General features: G+C 42.9%; 1 protein-coding gene across 1 annotated transcript in view; it reads right to left on the bottom strand.

The window, feature by feature from the left end:
* Positions 1 to 102: 102 nt before the first annotated feature.
* LOC119176072 (23 kDa integral membrane protein) overlaps positions 103 to 24,404 on the bottom strand; it is a 39,117-nt gene continuing 14,815 nt past the window's right edge. The window contains exons 2-7 of the mRNA XM_037427191.2: positions 19,947 to 20,135; positions 17,865 to 17,939; positions 16,862 to 16,972; positions 13,535 to 13,654; positions 6,187 to 6,270; positions 103 to 813 (exon numbers count right to left, since the gene is read on the bottom strand). Of these exons, the coding sequence (XP_037283088.1) occupies positions 766 to 813; positions 6,187 to 6,270; positions 13,535 to 13,654; positions 16,862 to 16,972; positions 17,865 to 17,939; positions 19,947 to 20,135 (627 nt within the window). The 3' untranslated portion in view covers positions 103 to 765. The remainder of the gene's footprint in view (positions 814 to 6,186; positions 6,271 to 13,534; positions 13,655 to 16,861; positions 16,973 to 17,864; positions 17,940 to 19,946; positions 20,136 to 24,404) is intronic.

Below are 24,404 nucleotides of genomic sequence, written 5' to 3'. Positions count from 1 at the left end.
CGAAATAGACAGGGCATGAGGCATTGCACTTGCATTTTGCAACTACTAAGTGGTTCTCTGCAAGTACGGAAAAAGCTATAATAGAAAAGGCAACTGCCACAATTTTCAATTTACAAGCATGGATTAACTTTATTAAATTACAGTGAACAACACGCATTTGTAAATACTGTAGCCACTGACTCTAAACAAGATAACTTGTGTAAATTAACAAGCTACAGAAGTGACAAATCTTGCTGCCAAAATACAAGCCTATCAGGCTCTTATATCGATCTTTAAAAAAATAGCCTTTTAGAGAATGCACTCATTGCTGCCAGAAAATGGCCACAGCAGCTAGCATTGAAAGATATATATAAAACTCCCCACCATAATAATCAGACACACAACAGCTATTTACAGACAATACAAATCTTGAGGTACACTGCAACATGAGACAGCCACTTGTCTCAACTTGTGCAAATGTAATGAAAACGGGGTTGATCTTGTAGTGCGCACCTGTCCCTTCCCGAGATGAGAAGCGGTGCAACTGTGAGGGTCAAAGCTCAGCAACATCAAAAACATTTCTTGTTCAACAATATTAAGGCACAACGATATGGTACACAAGGTAGGGATGAGCTTTGGTTGACAAAAGGACAGAAGGTTTCCTGCCGAAAATAGCGCATGAACTTGTCTGGTATGGGATCAAAACACAGGGTGTGACTTGTAGCAGCTGCCATGAATTGAATGAGCAGACCAATAGCCATTATATACTTTGCACGATGTTCATCATTACTTCACTTGGTTAGCAAGGCAGCAGGCAAAAATAATTCCAATTATCTGAAAAAGAAAAAGGAAATTATAGATAAAAAATTAATTGTATATCACAGCAGCAAGGCTACAACTTTAACTTTAGTAACATATGCTTAACAAGACAATATTCTGAAATACCTTGCACTAGATGCTGCACGATATACATAAAAACCAAACAAGCACATTAAACAACACTTTTTGAGCATGGTCAGAAAATGCTGCTAATCAGTAGTAGAGGCTCCCGACAACACGCGAGCCAAATATTAGAGTGCAGCACGTGGCCTGAAATTCACCATAAATTATTAAAGTCAGCTAAAAATTGCTTTTTCTTCTCTCTAAAAATGACAAAAGACACTCAAAAATCACTTGTACAAAGCCCATCTATCAGCCATTGGCTGATTGTAACATGGCGCGCTCCGTCGTTACAGAGACCACCGCAGGAGGCCGCGACTTATCCATGCGTGCGAGTGCGATCACACTGAAAAAGTTGCGCATTTGAAAAAAAAAAAAAAAGAAAAAAAAGAAAAGCTCGAGGTCAAAAGGCACAGATGACATAGTTCTTTTGCCCCTGCCATCCCTCCCTGCTTAGCTTCCAGCGCTTTCGTCGAGGCGAGAGAAGAGAGAATCCAGTTGCAGCATGCGACAAATCTTTGTAACTTCTCTCGCACGGGACGGATTCTGAAAATTGTTGTGGTGTTGAATTCTTGAGGCAAAAGGCTTTTCCACTGAATTCATTCCATGATTACTTAAAAAAGTGTTTCAGGGCCCCTTTTGACATGTCCAATGTCAAAACATGGAAATGAGCATGAATCACAAAAGAGACCCAGGTTGGCAGCACAAATTGCAGCAGAATTCAATGTGAAAACAAAAAAGAAACCCAAGGCAGTAATCTTGTAACAGCATGAAGCAACCTCTCCAAGTGGGCAAAAATGCAGGTCAGGTGAGCCTAATTAGTTGCAGAGCTTCTTCCATTTAGGCGAAGGTGCCTTTTCTACTTTATCAGAAGCTATGCTCTGGTTGCACTAGCATGTAAAAATCCTTTTGCGAATTCAAAGTGGTAGCCTAACTGTCAACGATGTTCCTTATTGATGCAATTTCGAATTTAGCTTGACAAAACGTGGCCTTTAAAAGAATGCATTTCTCAAAAGCATGATTTCGACGAGAAATCTTTACCAGTGCTACGTTGGAGTGTCTCAACTTGTCTCCTCCGTGAGCATGCCGAGTCTACTGCAACCACTACTAGGTAATAATAATATCTGGGGTTTCGCACCTCCAAAACCACGATATGATTACGAGAGACACACTAGTGAAGGGCTCCGAAAATTCGGACCATTCGGTGTTCTTTAACATGCAATGACGTTGAACCACTTCCAAGTGTCTGCTTATTAGCTCCTGCCAGTGCATCTCCAGAAAACAAAAGGTTGAGAAGCTCGAACTATTTTGCCTCAGTGTTCTCCAATTTCTTCTCAGTGTTTCCCATAAATAGTGAAAATTCATTACAAAATACACAGTCCAGAAAAGAGAAAAAGTGGCATACATTCAATACCTTTGTATGAAGCACCTTGAACCACCCTTTTTTTTTTAGATGTTTAGAGTAGACACCTAAATGGAGCTCGGAATACAATTAAAATCCCCTAAGTCCAATGAAGCAGCACTATGCACCAGTAAACACTACAAACTAAGAAAATGACGTGTTTCACCCTGAACCTTTGTGATGTTGCCATAGCTCTTTGGCATATCAGATGGTACATCTAGATATGTCACCAGAACCTGGGGCTGCCAATTCGCCAAGAGAGAACTTGAGACTTCCGCTTACTGAGCTAGCGAGTCTACATGTATAGACTGCACAACTCGTAGTGTTGCTACACACGATTATGCTGCACGTCATGGTTTTCCATTCGTAGTGCCACATCACTTGTTTCAAATACAAACATTCTGAAACTTATTTACCCATGGCAGTGAGATTTTGGAGAAACACATCACACCACACTTGGCCTTTGTTTGCCGTTTGGAGCCAATTGTGGTTTTGTTTGTGGTGAGCAAGGTTTTCTCCTGACAGAGCATGGAGTGCAGGCCCCAATTTTTTCCACCAGTATTGATGCCACTGATCGCCTGGGTGTCTGTATCATCCCTAAGCATTTTTTTTATTCACTTCGAAACTATACCCGATTACACTAGGGAATGGGTCTTGGACGGTTCCTTCCCAAGCGTTCTGTGGCGACAATGTTAAGACATTTCATTCTTTTCCTTCCCGTACCTTTTTATTCTTCAAAAAATTATTTAACACACAGGGAATATGCTGATGTACACAGAGGCATCAGCTCGAACGAAATTATGGCCAAACCGCTTCTGTGTGCTTTGGCGGCACCTGTTAATTATCTCTGAACAAAACTTCTATAACTTGCACTGGAACTAGATGTTTATTTTGTAAAAAGCTATGTCCACTACCAATTTTTGCCTAACTTTATTCTGATACACATTATCTCTTGCCTGAAATAGTGGCTCTAACCGATGTTGGCACTGCCTGTAGCTGCGATGCCCAACAGTAATTCAGCAGGCAGTGCACAAAAAGAAATACAACGAACTATAATGTCGTAAAATATCTGCTACGTGAGGGGCATCCAAAGACCGTTTCACCACCACAGCATCTTTGAAGGACAGCAGGCAAACCAAAAGCACAGTGCCTTTGCAACAAAGAGTGCATGGTGTTTTGAAAAAAGAAAGTGCACAGAAAGAGCTGGCACAGTCAGTGAACTCTCAATTGAGTGAGCATCAAGAGACCAAAGGGAATTGTTCATTTAACTGAATGTTTGCTAAACTGAATACCCACTGGAATACGGAACAGCCGAAATCCAATTCAAGCATGTGAAACGCAATCATTTTGAAAAGAATTCTATGATTTTCATTTGGACTGGCACCCTTAAAGTGCAAGGAGAGAAAGCTGGTCAAAGAGTAAACATTTCTGTGCACTGCCACTAGCACACCTTATTGTTGTAACTCTAGCAACTTCCTAATACGATCTCTAGCCTTGGCCTTAGCCATAACTTCGCACGTTTCTTTCGGCTTCGGACGAACAGTGGAACAAATTTTAAAATCTGACAGCTGTGCACAGGTACTGAAATACACGTGGCTGGTTATTTTTTCTCGCCTGTCCTCTTTACATCGGCGGGGCCGCATGTATAAGCGATGTTGCACCACTATGGGCGATTTCAGGGCGGCACACACTGGGTACACCAGCACCACAGAGCGGAAAACTTCACTGAAGTGATCTCAAAATTGAGCCTTGGTTTGCCAATTAAGTTCATTCAACTGAAATAGCCACTATTAAAAAGTTCGTTTAACTGAAATATTTTTGCGAACAATGCATAAAAAAACCGCTGGGAATTTTCGAGAAGTTGGCTATTCTGAAATATTCGTTCAATCAAAGTTCACTCAGATAGGTTCACGAAAGTGCCCTATAGCCCACACAACTTTCGGAGAAGTGTCCAGCAAGGATGAAATGTGCAGAGATGAGAGAAGCGAAGGCATTCAAAAAGCAAGCAGTGGCCACATTGTCCATCATTAGATGCCTGCAACTCTGCTGTTGCAGGTGTCATATAGCCTAAATTCTTGAAGCTTTACGTTTGTTCTAGATTCATATTGAAGTGCCGCCACATAACTTTTTGGACCTCCAGGTGGTTTAGGGGTCTTTTATTGAAGGGTTACCGACACAAAATTTCGTGGCTGAGATAGCCTGCGGGGTCGATTTCCACGAACATTCGTATATCATCTGCAAAAAATCAACGGTCAATATAGCTTGGAAGGTATGTTAAATTAATTTTGAAGTTTCCATGACCGCTAGATTCCATCGTGCTATTGACACCCTCGAACGGGACCCTTCGGGAACCCCCACTTCCCTCACATGACCACACTGCTGTCAATAAAACAAGTTATGATGACGTCATAGCTGTTAATATTTTTTTGACGTGTTTGTTCCCACAGTCTATACCTCTCGGCAACTCGTCGCAAGTGCATGGCTGTGACACACGCTTTGAAAGTTTTGGCCACACTGCAGTCCCGTTTCCTATTCAAAAGCAATTCTTGATGCAGACTGTGCGGAAGTATGTCACAGTTCTGTGTGCTGACGTGGTCGAGAACTGCACACGCTAGGTGGCTATAGTTGTTCCTGGCGGTTTTGTGTTTTTGAAGCTCTCTCAAACCGAAACTGGTCGATAATGAGGGGCCTGTAATTAATTATACGTCATATGTGGTAGCAAACAATGTATTGTGTTATGACGAACAGGCCCCCAGCAACACATTGCAGCAGAAAAATGTGATGCCAAAATTTTTGCGTCAGTACCCTTTTAGTGTAGGTGGAAGTGGGGAAAGGAACAGGACACGTCTGAACATAATTTCCGTCTGCTTTGTGCACTCTCGCTATTCTGCTGCTTGTCCAGCGTGAATGGAAGATTAAATTGAAGACTCCTATAGACGTTTCTTGGGGGTCACAGAAAAAGAATGCATAATATAGAGAAACATAACATCTGAGAGCACAATCGGCAGTACTAAAAACAAGGCACAATTCTGCTAGTACGCACAACATCGTCAGCTTAACAAACTGACATAAACTATTTAAATACATTAAAACTATTTAGCTATTTGACTGGACTGAATATTCAAACACTTGTTACAACTATATTCATGTGAATATCTCACCAAAATAAAAAATGTGTTGCATAATATGAGCACTCAATCTATAAATTATGACAAAGGATTTTCTATCTACATCCCAGAATAAAGCTAGGCCAGCAGAGTACCTACATCATGGAAGTGAATGTCTTTTATGGCAACTTTTATGGCAACATCTAATGCCTTCAAGCATTTTTCTATATTGCTGATAATCCAAAATGCTATTAGAAAAAGATTTGGTATTTCAAATAAGCACTATTCAATTTGAGAACTGAATCAATTCAAAATGGTATTCGATTTGTTATCAGAAGTCTTTGAATATTCACACACACCCGAAATGGCCACACAACAAGACCACACTGCCAGCATCCATACACGCTCCAAAGCAGCTCTGAATGCCAAGTGTCACAGCATCAACACAAACAAAAGTGCAAAATAATGATTGTTCCATAGGTGGAATTGGGTCACGAAAAACTAATGTGTGGCTGGGATAGTGCTGGGCTCTTTAATGTGTTTAGAATCATTGCCTTCCATCTACACCAACCACACTGGATCACAATGCTTTTCTGAAAAGAAGTGATCTGTGGATTTTCTAAATAACCATAATATGAGTCTAACATGATGAAAAGAAATGCAAGATGCACCTTCCTATTAAACAGTACCTTCAGCCTCCATGAATAAGCTTGCATGTCAATTCAATGCAACAAACCTATGCAGCTAATCACAGCTCACCTCAATCAAACCGATGCCAATTCCTGCAACTCCAACATAGACTGCATATTGTGAAAGGTCCTCTTTCACTTTGTCATAGCAGCCCTGAAAAAATAATATTCATGCATAGTAAGTTAAAAACATCATAATGTAGTCTTACTATTCTATACAAAGACACAGGTTTGCTATTCAATACTGGATAACAACGTAAAGGTGTATTAAGACAAAAAAAAAAGCATATCACAAAAATTCAGAGAAATTCTATCACAAATCTTGTCAATGCACTATTAAACATTAAATAATCATTAAATAATAGAACAAGCAGGAAGGCACAAATCTTGATATAATGCGTACCTCCATGACAATTGACCGCTACTAATACTTCTGTATAACTATGACCAGTAATTGTGTTCCAAATATACTTTACTAGCATTAATGAAGGGTAATTGGCAGTGTAACTGTGCATCTGAACTGCAACTACCATTTAAGAAGGGGTTTTCTCTCTAAAACAACAATCTAATGACAAGATGAAAAATTCTTGGGAACACTGGTTGATGCTGGCTTCAGTGTAGCCCTCGTGTTCCCAAATTTTTCATCTCTACAAGCTTTCCTGTTCACATCAACTTCTGCATTTTAGATCCCGTTATGAAGCACTCTGCATTGAGAGACCAGATAAAGCTTGATTGCCTGAGGACCTCTTTAATATAGGCCTAAAGCATCTCACAGAAGAGTTTTTGCACTCCACACTATCAGCACATGGCCACTGTGGCCAGGATCACGCCCACAGCCTTCTGCTTAACAGTGCGATACCACAGCCACAGGAGCCAGTGCCAAACAGTAAAAAATTGTTACAAACAAGAACACAAATACATACAAAGTTGCAACATGTTTAAAAATGCAGTTATGACGGGCCCACACATGAAGCGGTTACAGAAAGAAGATATGAAAGTGGATGAAAATGAAATGCAATTCCCTTGTAGAGCATCGCACACACAGTGTGAAGGTTGCGAGTGCAGTACCCACCAGAGACGATTTTTTCTTTGTTCAGTTAAATTTCTACGGACAACACCCCTGACACTTTCCTTTGCTGTATGAGGTTTTAGTTATCCGAAGAACTAAACTCAACTTCCATTAAATCTACCTTGATGGGACGAATGAAAGAGGTCAAATTATCCGGCGGGTTGAATTAAAAGCACCAAATAAAACATCACGATACGCCGCCAATTCGTATGGTATTACAGCCTACAGTTCCAAATTGAATGCGTATACTTCACATGGTTCAATAAAGAGACATGCAAAAATAACTTGACTTTAGTAAGAAGCACGTAATATGTTCCGAATGCTGAAAGACTACACTAAGAAACTTTTGACCTTTGCAGAATAGCATTTTATCTCTTTAATGTACCTTATCCTTTAATGTGTTATTGTATCTTAAGTTACATCTGAACTAAAAAAACCTTACATTTCCCTTACATATTCATTAGGTTTTTGTAAAAAAATAAAATTGCTGCATGCACAAGGCCATAGAGGGTGCATATTGTTGAGCAGTTTTTTCACCTTAACCCTCTTTTGAAGAAATTAGCTATTTCTTTTAGTTCAGATTCTTTCCACTTTGCATGCATGAACTTTTGCAGGCACGAACAAAGTTTTTTAAAAAGTATTCAATCAATTTTGATGAAAGTTGAATGACTTATGTCATGCAGTAAACACAGTCTTGAATTTTTTGGTGCATTTTTAGAACGTAAAAATACGTCTACGAAGTCTAAAAATCACGTGTTGGCACCATAAAAAACCGCCGCTGTTGACAGAGCATGGGGGCCGCCATTGCTTGATAGCGATGCCAATGAGGCTGCCCTGCTGTTGCCACTGGCTTGCTTCTTATTTTTAGACAATCTGAAGCTGAAACTCGGTCACAAAGTTGTCCACACTGCAGCTGGGTGCCATCGTTGAACAATTCCTTTTCCAATGCCTTTCGTTCTTTTTGCCCTTGGCCAGTGCAGTCAGTAATCAGAGCAATGATTCATTTGTGCTATCAACAAGATCAGCCAGCCACAACTACTGAATGATGAGGATAGCAATGATAAGCATAGCTTAGTATAAGGCACAAGTCACCGCTCCATGATACCATGGCTGCATCTCAGCACTGTCGGATACCTTGTTGATGGTAGATAGTTGCTACTGTTACGGTGCTAGCCTAACTGCGCAGTTCGTGATATGCATCTGTGGCTCTGTTTGGTTCCTTCGCAGAAGCAGGTGTTTGAGTGTGTTTTTTCAACATGGCGTTGCTATGCGTGTTCGAGAATCTAGTGATGACACTACTGGGAAACAAAAGGAAGCAGCTCGCACTTGTTGAATTTTGGGCATAGAAGAAACTCAAGTCAGCTATATTTTTTCAGTTTCACAACAAGCAAAATTTTTTTCTGTGCATTATCAATTTCATTGTGGCGAATTTTGACTATACTAATATTAATTGATGGAGTTTAATGTCCCAGAACCACGCTACGATGAGAGATACCGTAGAGGAGGGTTCCAGAAATTTCGACCATCTAGGGTTTTTCAATGTGCACCTAAATCCAAATATACCACCTCTAGCATTTTTGCCTTCATAAAAAATGCGACCATCGTGGCCGGAATTCGATCCCAGACCTGCGGTTCATCAGTCTAGCACCATAACCACTAGACCACTGTGGAAAGGGAGGTTGAGCTGTACTATTTAAGTAAACATTGCTATAATTTTTTGCAAGGTACAATTTCAGCTTTACAATCCGACCCGTGCCAGCCTAAGCAAACTTTTTCAATGACACCGTGTGTTAGTTCGATGCACTTACTGATTCTGTGTTAAACGAACAGTTTTCCCAGCCACCGCGGATGATACAAATGCACGATTGACCGCTGCATGCGAACGGCACAACGCAGCTTGTCTGTGGGAAGAAGGCCCATACACACTTGGCGTCATGAAAGCGAATGCAGTAAAACTCACCAAAATTTCGCTCACTTTGCCACGTAAGTGGCGGGAAAAATCAAGTCGCGAGGCCGTCGCGAAAAAATCAGCCAGAGACCAACTTTTCCGCCATGGGATAGCAGATTATTTTTTTGCTTCACGGCTTTGGTTACACCAGCTGAACTAGCTCTCACACCATGTGATGTAAACAACCAGCCGCAAATTCATCATGGCGGCAAAGGCGTCGGCAGTGGCTCGCGTAAGCATAATCGTGAACTACCCGTGCAGCACGACAAAGCTCACGGCCTTGACAAGGATGTGTTCATCGAGAGCCTGGTTTGGATTACGATCGCTTCGAACACCGAAAGCAGAAGAAGGTGCAGCAACAGTGAGTCCGCACGTCTTAACGTGTCTTGCTTTTGCACTGCCTGCTAAATCTGTCACCCCCACTGCCAGTGCGTTTGCTCATGTCGTTTCATCTGGTGCATCTCTAAAACAATGTTTGTACAGGTGTAAAGAGCTTTGCATGCAGAACTAGAATTCGGTACAAATTTCAATGCTCAGGAAAGGGGCAAAATAGATTATCAAGTGGCAAAGGCAGCTACGGCAGCAGTGGAATATATACGAGGGTGAGAACAATTGTGACCACTTTGAACAAGCGTGAACGTAGTTTCGCAGCCACTCTGGCATTTACGCTTGAATTCTCAACTTATTTTCTTCGCGTCAACTTCATGGTTTTTCCAGCCGCTTAAGCGGCGAGTCGAGTGAATTTCAAATAAATTTGGCCGCTTTCGCTCCCTTTGATGCCAAATGTGAACGCGCCTTAAGCACCAGCAGCACGAGTGAGGAAACCACGGCACTTTCTTGAGAGGCAGTGAAAGCAGGAAGGTTAAAAAGAATATTATGGACTTTTTTTAGCAAGTAGTAGTTGACCACAATAAAGTGCTTGTTCATCTTCATTATCAGCTCTAACTTGTTTTTGGTTCATACGAATATGGGATGATATGAATATTTTGCCTGCTCCCTTCGAATTCATATCATTGAGATTCTACTGTACTTAGGCATGGCGAGTGCTTACCGTAAAATTCCGGAACCCCCTCCCCCCATATAAGAGCCCCCCCCCCCCCCCCCCCAACTTCACTGGCGATTTCAAATATCCACCCAGTTCCGGTAAAGCATCCCTCCTCTTCCACCACTCCGCAACAATCCAATCCGATCCAATTCTGCTTTGCACTGCAGCTAGATTGCTCCACGCATGCTCCGTACCATTTGTTGCTTCGCATTTACAGCGAGAGGTCAGCTATGGCTATGCAGTCCTACACAGTGGCAAAGAAAATCGAGGTTATTCGATGGCATAAAGGAAACTTCTCAACGTTTCAAGCTCGACCCGAAGGGGATACGGGAATGGGAGAAGAATTCGCTGCAGCTAAACCATGGGAAGGCGAAACATCGATGACAGCTTAGTAACGGCGCACCAGTGTTCAGCGAACATGTGGACAATGCGCCTTTCAAGTACCTTAAACTGAATGAGAAAGAAGTGCAGGACGTGCCATCAGCAACCAGATTCTTTCCCAAGAGTTAATTTCCTCCTTCTCGACTAGTTTCAACACTAGCCAAGGAGGGAAGATGTTTGAGGTTCAGAATGGTTCCCCTCGAGGAGGAAATTAACTGGCGCTGTCGACAGGATGTGGAGCGCCCGCAGCGAGGAAGGTGCTAAAGTCCGGGAAGCTGACAAGACACATGCAGCTTCGGGACTGGCTGTTGTGCTGCAAGAAGCAGAATTGACATTCGGTACGAGCCTGCCGGTCAACATTGGAGCTTGGAGTTCGGCAGCGCAAGAGCACTGCGTGTCACTGCACGAGAGCAGAGCCAAAGATCGTCGTTGAGTGACGGACCTACCGGGGAGGCGCTGCAGTGTGCTGCTTCAGGAGCAGAGCAGCAGGGCAGTCGATGTGACAGACTGAGTCAGCGACAGGCGACCGCGCGGAGACCTGCTGCATCGGAATTGGTTGTCACAGCTAGCGTTGGCAACGAGGCGGACGCAGTTCCAACTGTCAAGTGCATCGGGCGACGCATCACTGCAAGGTGAGACCTGCTTTGTGCTCTCTCAGGGCCCCCCCAAATTTGTTTTTACTGAATGCACTTGCGTTCAGGCACTCTCTGGGAGATGGCGGACTCGGATAGAGATGTGATAGAAGGGGACGCCGCTAGTGAATCGGATCGCACCAGAAAACTGAAGCTTGAAATTGAAGCGCTGAAGCTTAAGCTTGAGCTAGAAAAAATGAGATCGTCGCGTGCCTTATCGAAGGAACCGGAAAACCGGAACCAGCAATCCAGTATCGGACGGTACGCGAAGGAGCTAAAGGCAGTTCTTGCACCCATGCCCACTGATGAGCCTATGATTCCCGCCTGGTTCAAAAATGTAGACGCTCTTTTTGCGGCATTGAACATACCTGAGGATATTCGGGGCACGATTCTATTGCCATTTCTAAGTGACAAGATGCGAACATTCGTTGCCAATAAATCTGAAGCAGAGGTTCGGGCTTGGACTCGAGCAGTCGGCTGAGGCTGCAATAAAGCGTCTCTTCACCGAACTACGGCTCTTCCTTCGCGCTGCCACCGTGCACTCGAGTCATCGAGGGGACCCATTCCGAACCTCAAACATCTTCCCTCCTTAGCTAGTGTTGAAGCTAGTCGAGGAGGAGGAAATTAACTCCAAGAGTCAGTCAAAATTGCCAACAGCATGCAGTTGGAAACTTCATAGCCTCCAGACATTATATATATCTCTAGTAACAGCGATTCGGCCTTGCAATGCGCCGCGCTACGAACAAAAGCCAGAAGATGCCGGAAGAACTTCCGGAAGCCACAAAAGCCTATTGGTCTTCCACAATCTCGCTGCGACGGCACGACTACACCTGATATAACAAGGCCAACATGGATCAGACGATGGTGCGAATAGACAACCCCGCCAACAGGACGAACAACATGGTCGGCGAAAGCACCATATGGATTGTGAACACTGGATGTGCCTGGCAAGGCCTCACAGTTTGCCTAGATGCTTGCGCCACCAGTCACAAACTCCGAGCCTTGATTGTCTTAAAGGAGCAAAGTGGTTAAATTTCAGCCAGGGCCTTTGCGAGCCTTCGCATACCAGGTGAGAATAACTTTTTTTCTTTATGGGAGCAAGGAGTCACATTGTCGCCTAGTTCATTTTATCACAATGCCGACTTTTTTTTTCTACTCATAGCAAATGTTCATCAAACCACCACAAAAAACGACGGGATCACATCGGAGAAAATGCAATAATGGCTGTCGAGAGTATGAGGCCCAAACGTTGACGACGTGCAACGCTTACTAGTGTTGGACCAGGCGCCCATCCATAAGACACAAGTCGCCATAAATGCCTTCGAGAAGCACGACACCACGACGTGCTCTACGTGCCTGTGGGGGGCAGGATCATCCTGCAGCCAGCCGATCTGCATTAGAATAAGCCGTTCAAGTCCACCTTGCAACATTTGTGGGAGCACTATACGTGTGAGGAGTCACGAACATCGAACGAAAACTTGAAGCCATCCCAGCAACATGTGCTCGATTTGGTTGCAGAGGCGCGGGCTGCTATACCCGAGAAAACAGTGGCACGGTCTTTCAAGGAATGCGATATTAGTAACGCGCTCGATGGCTCAGAGGACAGCGGACTGGCCGATGTTGGCGCTGTGGTGCTAGAAGACCGCGGCGGACTTGAAGTTGAATGCTGCGACCGGTTTTTTTGCAATTGACTCTGAGGAGTGTTTTGACGGTTTGGAAAGCGATTAAAAGCCACAACAAATCCTGGGCCTAAATAAAGTTCCCTAATAAAATTTTAATTCATGCGCACCGAGTTTTTTTTTTTTCCTGGTGCGAAAGTTTTGCCACGATTTTAAACTTTGGTGCGGTTCTAAGATGGCACCTCTCCCCCCTGCCGGTAATTTCGACTTCAATGGGCGGCTCTTGCTCGGAATTTTAGGGTAGTGGTGTATACTTGTGACAAGACTGAGGAAGAGCACTTTAGGGTTAAAAACAAAAATTACGCTGGCTCCAGATGACAGACACCAAGCATAAATTCAGTGTTTATAGAAGTTGATAAAGAGGCAAGTTAACAGAATTCGAAGTCTAAGAACTAAAAAAAAAGAAGGAAAAAATAGAAAGAAAAGCAGTTTTTAATGTAGGCAAACATAGGTGTTTATTGAACGAAACAGAAAACTAGAAACTTAATTTTTAGTAAAGCAATTAACTATATAGGCACACAGGAGGCACATTGTGCAACATCATATCAATTGAATTTACAAGACAAAATTAAAAGCTATACAGGCAAGATCACAGCATCAGCACACTCTAGGAAATACATTATCATAAGCAAGCGATATACAATGAACATGTTAAGTGGCATACCTTTTGGTAGTAAGTCTGTTGTTTCTGGCAGTTTTCACCATCAGTGCAACAGCTGCCTGGTGGATGACCAAGTTTAGTTTGTCTCCAGTCCTCAGGTCCATTTACACCGCAGCACTTCAGCTACAGAGAGAAAACAAAGTCCTTTTCAGTTCAACATTATGAATAGAGATATTGCAGAGAAAACATCAGGCTAAAACAATGACTAATCCAAATTATTCTTGGCTGTCAGATGAACAAGTGAATTGCATAAACATACAAGTGGCCTTTAAGACAGTAACCTAGAAAAATGGTAAAAAAACCTTTCAGCTCTCCCAAGCAAAATGGCATCATAATCACTGCATGTTCTCTTGCTCAGTTGATTGCTTTTTTTTTTTTACCACCTATGTCAACCATTCTGTTTCTATATCTTTCATGGCCGTTAAGTGAAAAGGGAAACTTAAAAGGCAACTATAAGTGCTAGCACTTGCATATACAACCACTGAATATGTATCTATTCACAAGCAGCTCTTCCCCTCCAACACAGAGCCAAACTGGATATTTCAACAAACCACAGACATACAATCATCTTTTTTAAATGAAAGTACGAAGATTAGTATACACAACCTATTTATCATGACAGTGGTTAAATTATGGAAGTGACACCCTGCTGATACCAAGTAGTATAACACCAAATCCTATTATGATACAGACGCTTGGGTAGCATTCGTAAAAACCGGAATATTGGTCGAATAAAAAAAAACACAATGAAAAGTCGACCCTCGTCTTATATACCGGTCGTTGGCAGAAAAAAATGTGAAAGTCTCACAACAATGGGCAACTGAAGTCTAAATCCTCCATTGACATCGCGAGCATTGGCAGCGGTGCCACTGGACAAGGCTTGGCAAGGCCTGCAGCACGGAGGAAGGAAAGATAGGAGAGGGCATGCCCGGCTGGCGCGCTACGTAAAAAGTGTGGAGGAAATGACATCATGGTGGCCATATTCACTGGGCACAACAGGGACGTTGCTATGGTTACGTGTTGTGCAGTGTAGCTAGCCTAGCAGTGAGCGGCCGCGGCTGGCGGCGGCATGTGTGCCTCCGCAGGTCTCGTGCTGAGCCGTGGCGGACAATATCCGTGCTCTGCGCTGCGTTATCGGTTACACAGTGTTCTCCTGGCAGTTACTCTACTCTTAGCAATGTTTACAATACCTTTCGTCCACAACGGGGCCTGAACAGTGTGTAAAACGAGTGCATATTCATGTGTTGTGCGGCGGTTGACGCGATGAAGCATTTGAAGTGTTCAGCGAAATTGCATTGGGCACCATGACAAAGTGGAACGACGACGAACGCCTTGCAGGTCAGCGACAGTTGGGCAGTGCTCTTGCTTGTGGCAACGGACAAAACTGTTGTGCCCAGGAAGATGCAATGAGGACCACGTGCACATACGTAGTTTCGTGTTCGGTATGTGTACATACAGTAACAACTTGAATGTGCGTAATAAAACACCTTTTCTGTTCTGCTTGTTATACTTGCCTCCAGCATTGTAATCCTAACGTTAGAGCAACTGCGATCAAGTGTCACTTGCACCGTGCTCAAAGTCACCACAGTCGCAGAATGCCGACGCCGGTGAGTTTCATGCAGAACATGGGCACAGTGGCCGGGCGCTGTGGCGGCCTCGTGCCAGAATTTTTTGCATGCAGGCGACGGAAAAAAACGCGTGTTATTTCATCGTGCTGATCTGGTTCGTTGCGCAGCACTTGCTACATCTGTACCTTTGATTCGCGATCTGCAGGTCTTAGCGCGCAGACAATGTTTTCCAGAAGACCGATTGCCAAGGGCACGGAAATGAGAATGGGAAGCGACTCGGCGACCTCGGTGCAATGTTCGCATTCCCTTCCTTGTTGTTAGCACACAACAGCATGCAAACCTGAAAAGCATGCCTTTCGAGATTTGCTACCTTGTGGTGTATTTGTAGTGTTTTCGGTTTCAAAACACGTGTCTCAGAGGCTACGCTTTTTTTTATCTTCTCGCATCAAAGCCGCTAAAAGCAGAGGCTGCCAGCTACAAAGCCACAGTGACATCAGTATCGCCAACGTGTCGATGGCGAGAATTCTGATGAACTCGGCGCTGCTTCTTTTGCGCCTTGTGCACTTCTCGCCTCGTTCCTAATAAATCCTCATTCGGGAGTTTCGCTGAACGTTGACCTGCATGTAGCAATAAAAATTATAACTGGCGCTTTGAGCGACGTCAAGTAAAACACTGTGTTGTAAACGTTCTTCGCGGGCCAGGTGATGACTTCGGGTGCGTCATGACTGCTAACAACGGCGTACGGTGCCTCAGTGAATTCTGCGACTTATCAGAATTTCCGGGCACCAATCTCTGACAGCAGCGACTTCATCGGTACAGATGACTATGTTGCTGTTTCTGACTGCATCGATGCCGAGATTTTGGCTGCTTTTGCCGGTGCCGCAGAAGTGTAGCCGTGCGGTTATGAATGTGCCAACACCTTCGCTGCCGCCGCTAACCAAGCTTTTGCCGCACTACAAAGCTTGCATCGGCGTTCTGCGCCAGCCAACGTTGTGGCCGAAGGAGCTAAGTTCGCTAATTTGAAAAGCTTCAATGCTAGTTCGATATATCGAATATATTGAACTATTTTGCGATCCCCTTCGAGTTTGGTATATCCGGGATCGACTGTAGTTGGGTAGTTATGAAGAAAAGTGTAGTTGGGTAGTTATGAAGAAAAGAAGTGTAAAACTTAAGGGCTTCTTTTCTTTGTTAGATACAACAATAATTAGAACTAACAGACAATGACACTGCTCTTCTACATTCATAGCGAGGGTATCGTTTTGGCAGACTTGATACCTTCAGGTAGTATGCAAAGGATTATTGGTCAGCTGCCTGCACATAAGTCCACATACTACGGGACGCCACGAAGTAAAACAAAAGTAGTTCCACTTTCGCCTTAGTGGCTACTGGCGCTGCTGACCAACACTCCCACATTTAATTGCACATATATACCCTATAAATCGGATGGAGGGATGACCACCAATGTTGCCCAGTTGGTAGAGCATCGAACACATTATTTGAAGGTTGCGGCAAGTTAAGAGTTTCGTTCTTTTCTTTCTTCACATTTACATTACAATTACTAGTACTTATGACATCCGCTATGCCTTTTTTAGAATCATTGTCTGTTAGTCCTTATTGATAGTTGGCTAGTTGATACAAATTACGATGATAAGTTGTGCGTAAAAAGTATCTTGAAGAGTTAATATGCCCATAAAACAGGCCCAAAACAGTAGCGGCGTGGGCTGCTGAAAGCAAAGACTGTCACAAACTCCTTTGTACTGACCTCGTGTTGGATAAAATCCCAGGCTTCCCGAACTGGGGTCACCTTGCCTTCACCTTCCCTGTCATAGTCTTTCAAGGTTTGCATAAACCTTCCTTGAGCAAGGTTTTCAACCTGCATTGAACAGTTTTCAAGCACGGCAATTAGATTGTACATGTAGAACTTCAACTAGAAATTAAGTATAACAATTCGAGATTTAAAACAAGTTCTAAGAAAGACAAACTAAGCTCATCACAATAAACATTTCAACATTTCCTTTTTTTCTTTTTTTTTTGCTTTTACTAGCTATCTTTTAGTACTAATTTATTTCAGGTGGTCTGTTGAGGACATAAAGCCATATTCCTAAAGGTGCATAGAGTTTATAAGAGATCATACAGAAGAGACTACAAATTTTAAGCCATGCGAGGTCTAGTAATCATTAGATCTCAATAAATAAGCATTCTTGCATTCCATCGCGAAAATTGAACCCCAACCCCCACAGTTCCGTAGGCATTATGACAGAATGGCAATTCGCCACTTGCCAGACAACAGCCGAATTTAAATAGTTATCTTCATAAAGCAAACCTGCTAGTTTTTTTTAACAGCTAAAGAAAGAAAGGATGTCCGACAAAAAGCAATCGTCCTTTACGAACTATGCATGAATGTGCCATCACAGAGCACTACAGCACCATGCTGAAACCAACATATCATCCCTTACGAACTATGCATGAATGTGCCATCACAGAGCACTACAGCACCATGCTGAAACCAACATAAAAATTTGGCATATGTCAAATTAAATCAGTTCAATATTATTATGGTACAAAAAATGATTATGTATCCAGTTTATGTATATTTAACTGTGGATGCAAATTTTGTGTGAATACTAGAACATAAATGATAGAAAGGTTAGTTATTCCACTGCTGCTAGTATTGATCAGAACGAGGTTTAATTTGGTAAAGCCAAACTAGAACAGGAAGTTTGCAAAATGGAGTGTTTTCTCAGCATGACAGTTTTATTTCTTACCTTGTCCTTGTAGACAAAGCCCAGTGCACCAGCTGCTATTTCAGCAACCAGGATCAGGAACAAAAATACTGAAAACTGGAGCGAAATCATACAATCAGGCATTAACAAGAGTACTTCCTGAATAACTTGTCAATAAAAAGATGCTTTCCGAGTACTTCCTGAATAACTTGTCAATAAAGAAATGCTTTCTGAAAAAGGACGACTAGTAAAATAGCTAAATTTTTTTCAATATCACCAAACAAAATTAATTGACTCATGCAAAAACAATAAGAGGCCATGAACAAATAGTCCTGCTCCTCGCATCTTAAAAACAGCCCTTTACTTTAATGAGACCAAAAAAATCAGTAGTCAAGATGTCCTACTAGATATTTGTCTATTCAAGGTAGATTTCTTGAATAAACAGTAACATAGTGTAATTGACTAGTTGTATTTGCATAGTGCCCTCAATGCCACTACTAATGAACTACAACCACAAGAATTTAACATTTAAAAAGTAATAAGTAAATTTCTTACATTAACCTTTAGAACACGATTTACTTAGCACAGAACAATGTCAAATGCAGATAATTGTGGAATATGAGTAATAATTTCAAAAAATAAGTTCATTCCTATCTCAATTTTTATTTCACATTTACACTTAATATGGGACCTCCGAATGCAACAACTATCACTATGTTATGTTGCATACAAAGACACTGAATGAACTTGAGTAAAAGCAGATGAGTATCATTTAAATGAAAAATACAACAAAGACAACAGAAGTGTGTGATACACCAAATTTTTATCAACACCAGGGCAACAAAACTTGTACTACCTTTGTCATCAACTTATGGTCACTATTAAAATACTACAAAACAAATATTTTCCATTTTTAATTACCGATGTTTAGAAATTTTTGAGGCTATGTGTACCAAGCAAATAGTAATACTCGCCCACAATATATTCAGCATAAGGGATTATTTGCCTTGGTAGGGTTTAGAGTCAACGTATTAAAACATTGTGTTGTCAGTACAATGTTATTTACACTGATTTCTATAATCAAAAGCCCTTGCCATGTACAAGTTCTCTGCACAGGCTGCTGAATGCATCACTTTTGAAATAGTTTATAATCTAGGATAAGTATTATAATCTATTTTTAATAGCTTTAGCAAAGCTTTTCTTTTTTCTGAACTGTACAGACACACACACACACAACTGCCATAAAGGTTCATGCAGACTGGAGTTCTGAACTGTACAATACCATCTCTTTTCAGGAAATGAAGCTATTCCTATCTCTGTACTGCACTGTCTTACGACATGAAAGTGCATGCCCTCACATCAGTTAATATTCCGCCACATTATTAAAGTTATTCGAAATAGCCCCATGGCATTGACAGCATTTTCTATTACAACTATACTGTCATGGATGGGAAAAAGTCATGACATTTTGTAAACAGGCCCAATGAAACATGAATAAGAGAAGAGCTCCTGCGCTGAAACGTAACATCTTTATCCTAATACCAAAACACTATACGATTCATTGAGATGCCATTCTGCCACAAACTACTGCTGCTTTTAGAAAGCAATAACACAAATGCATCTCATACATCTAGTGAGCATTTGTTTAGTAAGCAAGAGACTCCCATTAATAGTTCCAGTCACAAGCTATCGAGCTGTAGTCGCAAAACCAGCCATGGCAAATATTCTGAACCTGTTCTATTGACCATGCTTGCTCAGGAGAAAAAAAAAAAAAAAAAAACAGCAAGTGCTGACCACATCAATGTGTCAGTAATACTGCACCTTATTAAATGTGCTGTACAAGAAAACATGCAGTGCGTCAGATAAGGAATGGTAATTAGATGCACGTTTAAAAAAAAATGAGCAGTTGCCAGTTGTCTGCCAATAATTTGTTAATTGCACACGCGGAATAGAAATAAAAAAATGATAGAGCACATCTATTTTTGTCCCTCGCAGCTAGCATTGCACAACACACTTGTGGCATCGCTATTGCACGTAATGTATTGATCTTTATTGAACAAATTAACATGAACCCTAGAATACATCCCAGGGGATAGAAGATTAATCACAAGAATTCATACATACCAGCATAAGCATGCAGTAGCTTTCCTGCATGGCACCGCAGCATCCCAAGAATGCGACGAGGAATACAATGGAACCAACAACGATGAGGATGACAGGAGCAGATACATAGTCATCACCAATGACTGGCCCTGTTTTCTTGAAAAGATGCAGGCTGTAGCCACCACACACAATAATTACGATGCCAGATATCTGTGAAAAAATACATAACAGTTATCACTAGCGAATCCAGTGTGAAGAAAGCTTGCAGATATTTTACACTGTCTGACAAGTGAATTCCAGCCAATAATAAACATTGCATGGAGCACAAATAACTCTGGCACTATCATTTCAACTGCACTATAACAAATAACTATCATATAAGACATAGAAGCCAATTAAAAGGGCCCTGCAACAGTTTTCAAACTAACCATCAAATGACTTCACTGAAAGAGTAATAAGTCACGAATCGACAATTGCAAAAAATTTTAGAATCTAACAAGTACAAGCACGAGCGGAGTTTGAAATTAGTTGCATACTGCAATTGCTTTCTCTGCTCTCGATGAGCGTATTGGAAGTAAAGAGGGAGGAGTGGCAGGGAGAAAGAAAATATGTCATTATTATTATTATTTTTTTAGCGTGTACAAAATACAGAACAAAAAAAAGACAGATGAGCACAAACTCTCAACTAACTTATTTTTGAAAGAAACAAAACATACGAGCACCTGGGAACCGGCGTAGTGCATGTGCAAGTGATGCGACAGGCAAACAAAAATATATGGCTAAACATAATTTCAAATATTGTAGTACCTATTTGTTAGAGCCACAGAAGGTTGACTAATGCATTTGTTTATACACCCATTTATATGAAAGGCTTCCGTAAGCTCAGATGTTAGTTTATCTCTATGCGAGAACAAAATATCTGTATCACAAAACACTCTTGTTCTGGATTTTGTGGGCTCTAAAAAAGTTAATAATTAGATACATACCAACTCGCCCAGCTAATCATTTTACTGCAAAAAGTTATGTCATGCACGTCATGGCCATAGGCCCATTTTCTTTTTTTCCTCCTTCGTATGTGCAGCTTACTTTCAGTTTTAATGCACTCGTGATCCAATTTATCACTGACGAGTCAATTAGGCCTCAGTAACCACGCAGCTCACTATTTTTAGGTCGGCAAATGGCCATGAATTTGGGTATATGAAGCAGTCATTAGGGTACATGGCATTATTTCTAGAAAGGTACAGATTTCCAGCCGACTGAGAATTGTAAATTCCAGGTCCCATGCCAAGTTATATATGCTGTTTGGCTCGCATGTTCTCAGGAGCGTTTACTGCTTATAAGCAAGAGTTTTTTAACCAAGCTGGAAAAGTCTTGCAGGGCCCCTAATTGAAAAACTATAGGCTTTGTAAAGGTGATATGTACCAAATTTAAGTGGTTACAAATGGTAAATGACACATTTTGTGCGATTTTTACTGATAAAGAAAAATTTATACAGCTACTGTAATTAATCACAAGTGTGGCATGTCACCAGGCCTCCTGAGAACAGGTCATAAGCATGATGCATGTAGAACAGTGTGTCTATACAAAATGTGATTAGTGGCGTCCAAGTGGTCTTGTAGAGCTATGCAACACCAAGTGTTGTGTAGAACATTTGAAAACTGCAAGGTAGATTTGTCTCTACTTCAAAGGTATCCATTTTTGGTTCAATTGTAGGAGGATAGTCACCTACATTAATCACATGAAGGTTTTGTGCAAAAATTCTGGAATTGGAAATACTGCAAGTATCAAAATATCTGGACAGATTTCACATAGTGACACAGTTGCTTTTATTTTATTTATTGATTTATTTATTTCAAGAAACCTCTAAAGGCCCTCACTGGGAGGGTATTACATAGGGTGGGTGGGGTAAAAAAAAAAAACTATGTGTGATGACGTTTATTCGAGCAGAGAAGTCGCAACAAGGTCGCGACGGAAAATGGGCGTACGGCAAGTCTGGCAAAGGCGGCACAAACTCTCGCGCAAGCAGAGTACGGGGCTTTTCGTTATCTTCCGAAGGCGCATACGTGTTGGTGCGTATGCTCCACTACAAAACCCCCCAGGGGTGAAGGGTAGCCATCCTGGCAATTCAGGGAGTAGGCACAATGAGGGCGTCGTAGTAGGGCTCGAGACGGTCGACATGTACGGTTTCCCGTCCTCAACAGCGCAAATCTGGTGATTGTGTTAATGGCTCGATGATGTGATTCACCGGGGAGGTCGCGTCAATGACACGGTACAGACTATGGTACCGGGCCAGAAGTTTAGAAGAAAGGCCAGGAACCTGCGGGGGCACCCAAAGCCACACAAGGGAGCCAGCACGAAACGTAGGAGCTATGTGGTGAGCGTCGTAGTGTCGAGTCTTTTGTAGACCTTGAGCCTCACTTGTCAGAGACCGAGCCAACTGACGGCAGTCTTCAGCGTATCTGGCGACTTCCGAAAGCGGGGAGCACTTAGATGCATCAGGGCGGTACGGGAGTATAGTGTCGAGTAGGTGGGAAGGTTTGCGGCCGTACAATAGAAAGAACGGGGAAAAACCGGTAGTCACTTGCGTGGCGGTGTTATAAGCGAAGGTAACAAAAGGCAATACAGCGTCCCAGTTAGTGCGGTTGGAGGAGGTGTACATCCTCAACATGTCGCCAAGTGTGCGGTTGAACCGCTCAGCGAGACCATTTGTTTCTGGATGGTATGCGGTAGATTTCCGGTGGATGATGTTGCATTCAGCGAGGATAGCTTGGATGACCTCCGACAGGAACACTCGACCCCTATCACTGAGTAATTCCCGCGGAGCACCATGGCGTAGAATGAAGCTGCGGAGAATGAAGAGTGCAACTTCGTGGGCGGTCGCTGCCGGTAGAGCCGCAGTCTCAGCGTAGCGTGTCAGATGATCGACTCCGACAATAATCTACCGGTTTCCAGAGCTACTATATGGGAGGGGGCCATAGAGGTCAATACCCACGCGGTCGAATGGGCGAGCCGGGCACGAGAGCGGCTGTAACATGCCAGTAAGGTGCCGCGGAGGTGTCTTGTTCTGTTGGCAAGTGGTGCAAGACTGAACGTATTTCTGCACAAAGCGATACATCCCTTGTTATATAATATAATATCGTTGGCGCAGCCTTTCGTAGGTTTTCAGGGCACCTGCGTGAGCACTTTGGGGATCTGCATGGAAATTCATGCAGATGTCAGAGGGCATATGAGTTGGGACAGCAAGGAGCCACTTTCGACCACCAGGCATGTAGTTGCGGCGGTACAGAATGTTGTCTCGTAAGGAAAAGTGGGCTGCTTGCCGGCGTAGCGCTCTCCTGGAAGGGACAGCAGACGAATAAGTAAGGTAGTCGACTAACAAGGCAAGGTATGGGTCTTTATACTGCTCCGAAAGCATGTCAGTGGTGTCGAGTGGTGACAAGGTGGTAAAAGGGGGTGACAGAGAAGCCACATCTGGTGTTAATGGCGATCGGGAAAGTGCATCGGCGTCCGCATGCTTGCGACCGGAACGATATACGACACGGATGTCGTATTCCTGCAATCGAAGTGCCCAACGCCCCAGACGTCCGGACAGGTCTTTCAAGGTAGACAGCCAACATAGAGCGTGGTGGTCTGTGACCACGTCGAAAGGACGGCCGCGTAAAGATACGGGCGAAACTTCGTAAGCGCCCAGATTATGGCCAAACACTCTTTCTCTGTCCCGGAGTAATTCAATTCAGCCTTCTTGAGAGCGTGACTTGCATAAGCGACTACGCATTCGGTTTGGGTGCCTTTCCGTTGTGCCAAAACTGCGCCAAGACCAACGCCACTTGCATCAGTGTGAATTTTTGTGGCTGCAGTGGGGTCGTAGTGGCGAAGAATAGGTGGCGAGGTCAGCAGGCGACGCAGCTGGCGAAATGCGTCGTCACATGCAGGTGACCATGCAGATATACCTTTGCTGTTGGAAAGCAGACTAATCAGAGGTGTGATGATGGACGCGAAGTGGCGCACGAAGCGACGAAAGTAAGAGCAAAGACCAATGAAACTTCTTAGGGCTTTCAGTGATGTGGGCATTGGGAAGTCAGCGACAGCTCGAAGCTTATTGGGATCCGGAAGAACATCTTGGGACACGATGACGTGTCCCAAGATGGTTAGTTTTCGGGCTGCGAAGTGGCACTTCTTGGTGTTAAGTTGTAGGCCTGCAGAAACTAGACACGTCAGAATCTCGTGGAGACGACGAAGATGTGTCGGGAAATCAGATGAAAAGACAGCGATGTCATCTATGTAACACAAGCAAGTTTTCCACTTGTGGGCACGCAATATGGTATCTATCATGCGCTCAAACGTCGCAGGCGCGTTGCAGAGCCCAAATGGCATGACTTTGAACTCATATAGGCCATCCGGTGTTACAAAGGCTGTTTTAGGGCGATCACATTCAGCCATTGGCACCTGCCAATACCCAGAACGCAGATCCAAGGATGT

Source organism: Rhipicephalus microplus, chromosome X (genome assembly GCF_043290135.1).
Source record: "Rhipicephalus microplus isolate Deutch F79 chromosome X, USDA_Rmic, whole genome shotgun sequence".
NCBI classification, from domain to species: Eukaryota; Metazoa; Arthropoda; class Arachnida; order Ixodida; family Ixodidae; genus Rhipicephalus; species Rhipicephalus microplus.
This window is presented reverse-complemented; position numbering and strand designations above follow the sequence as displayed.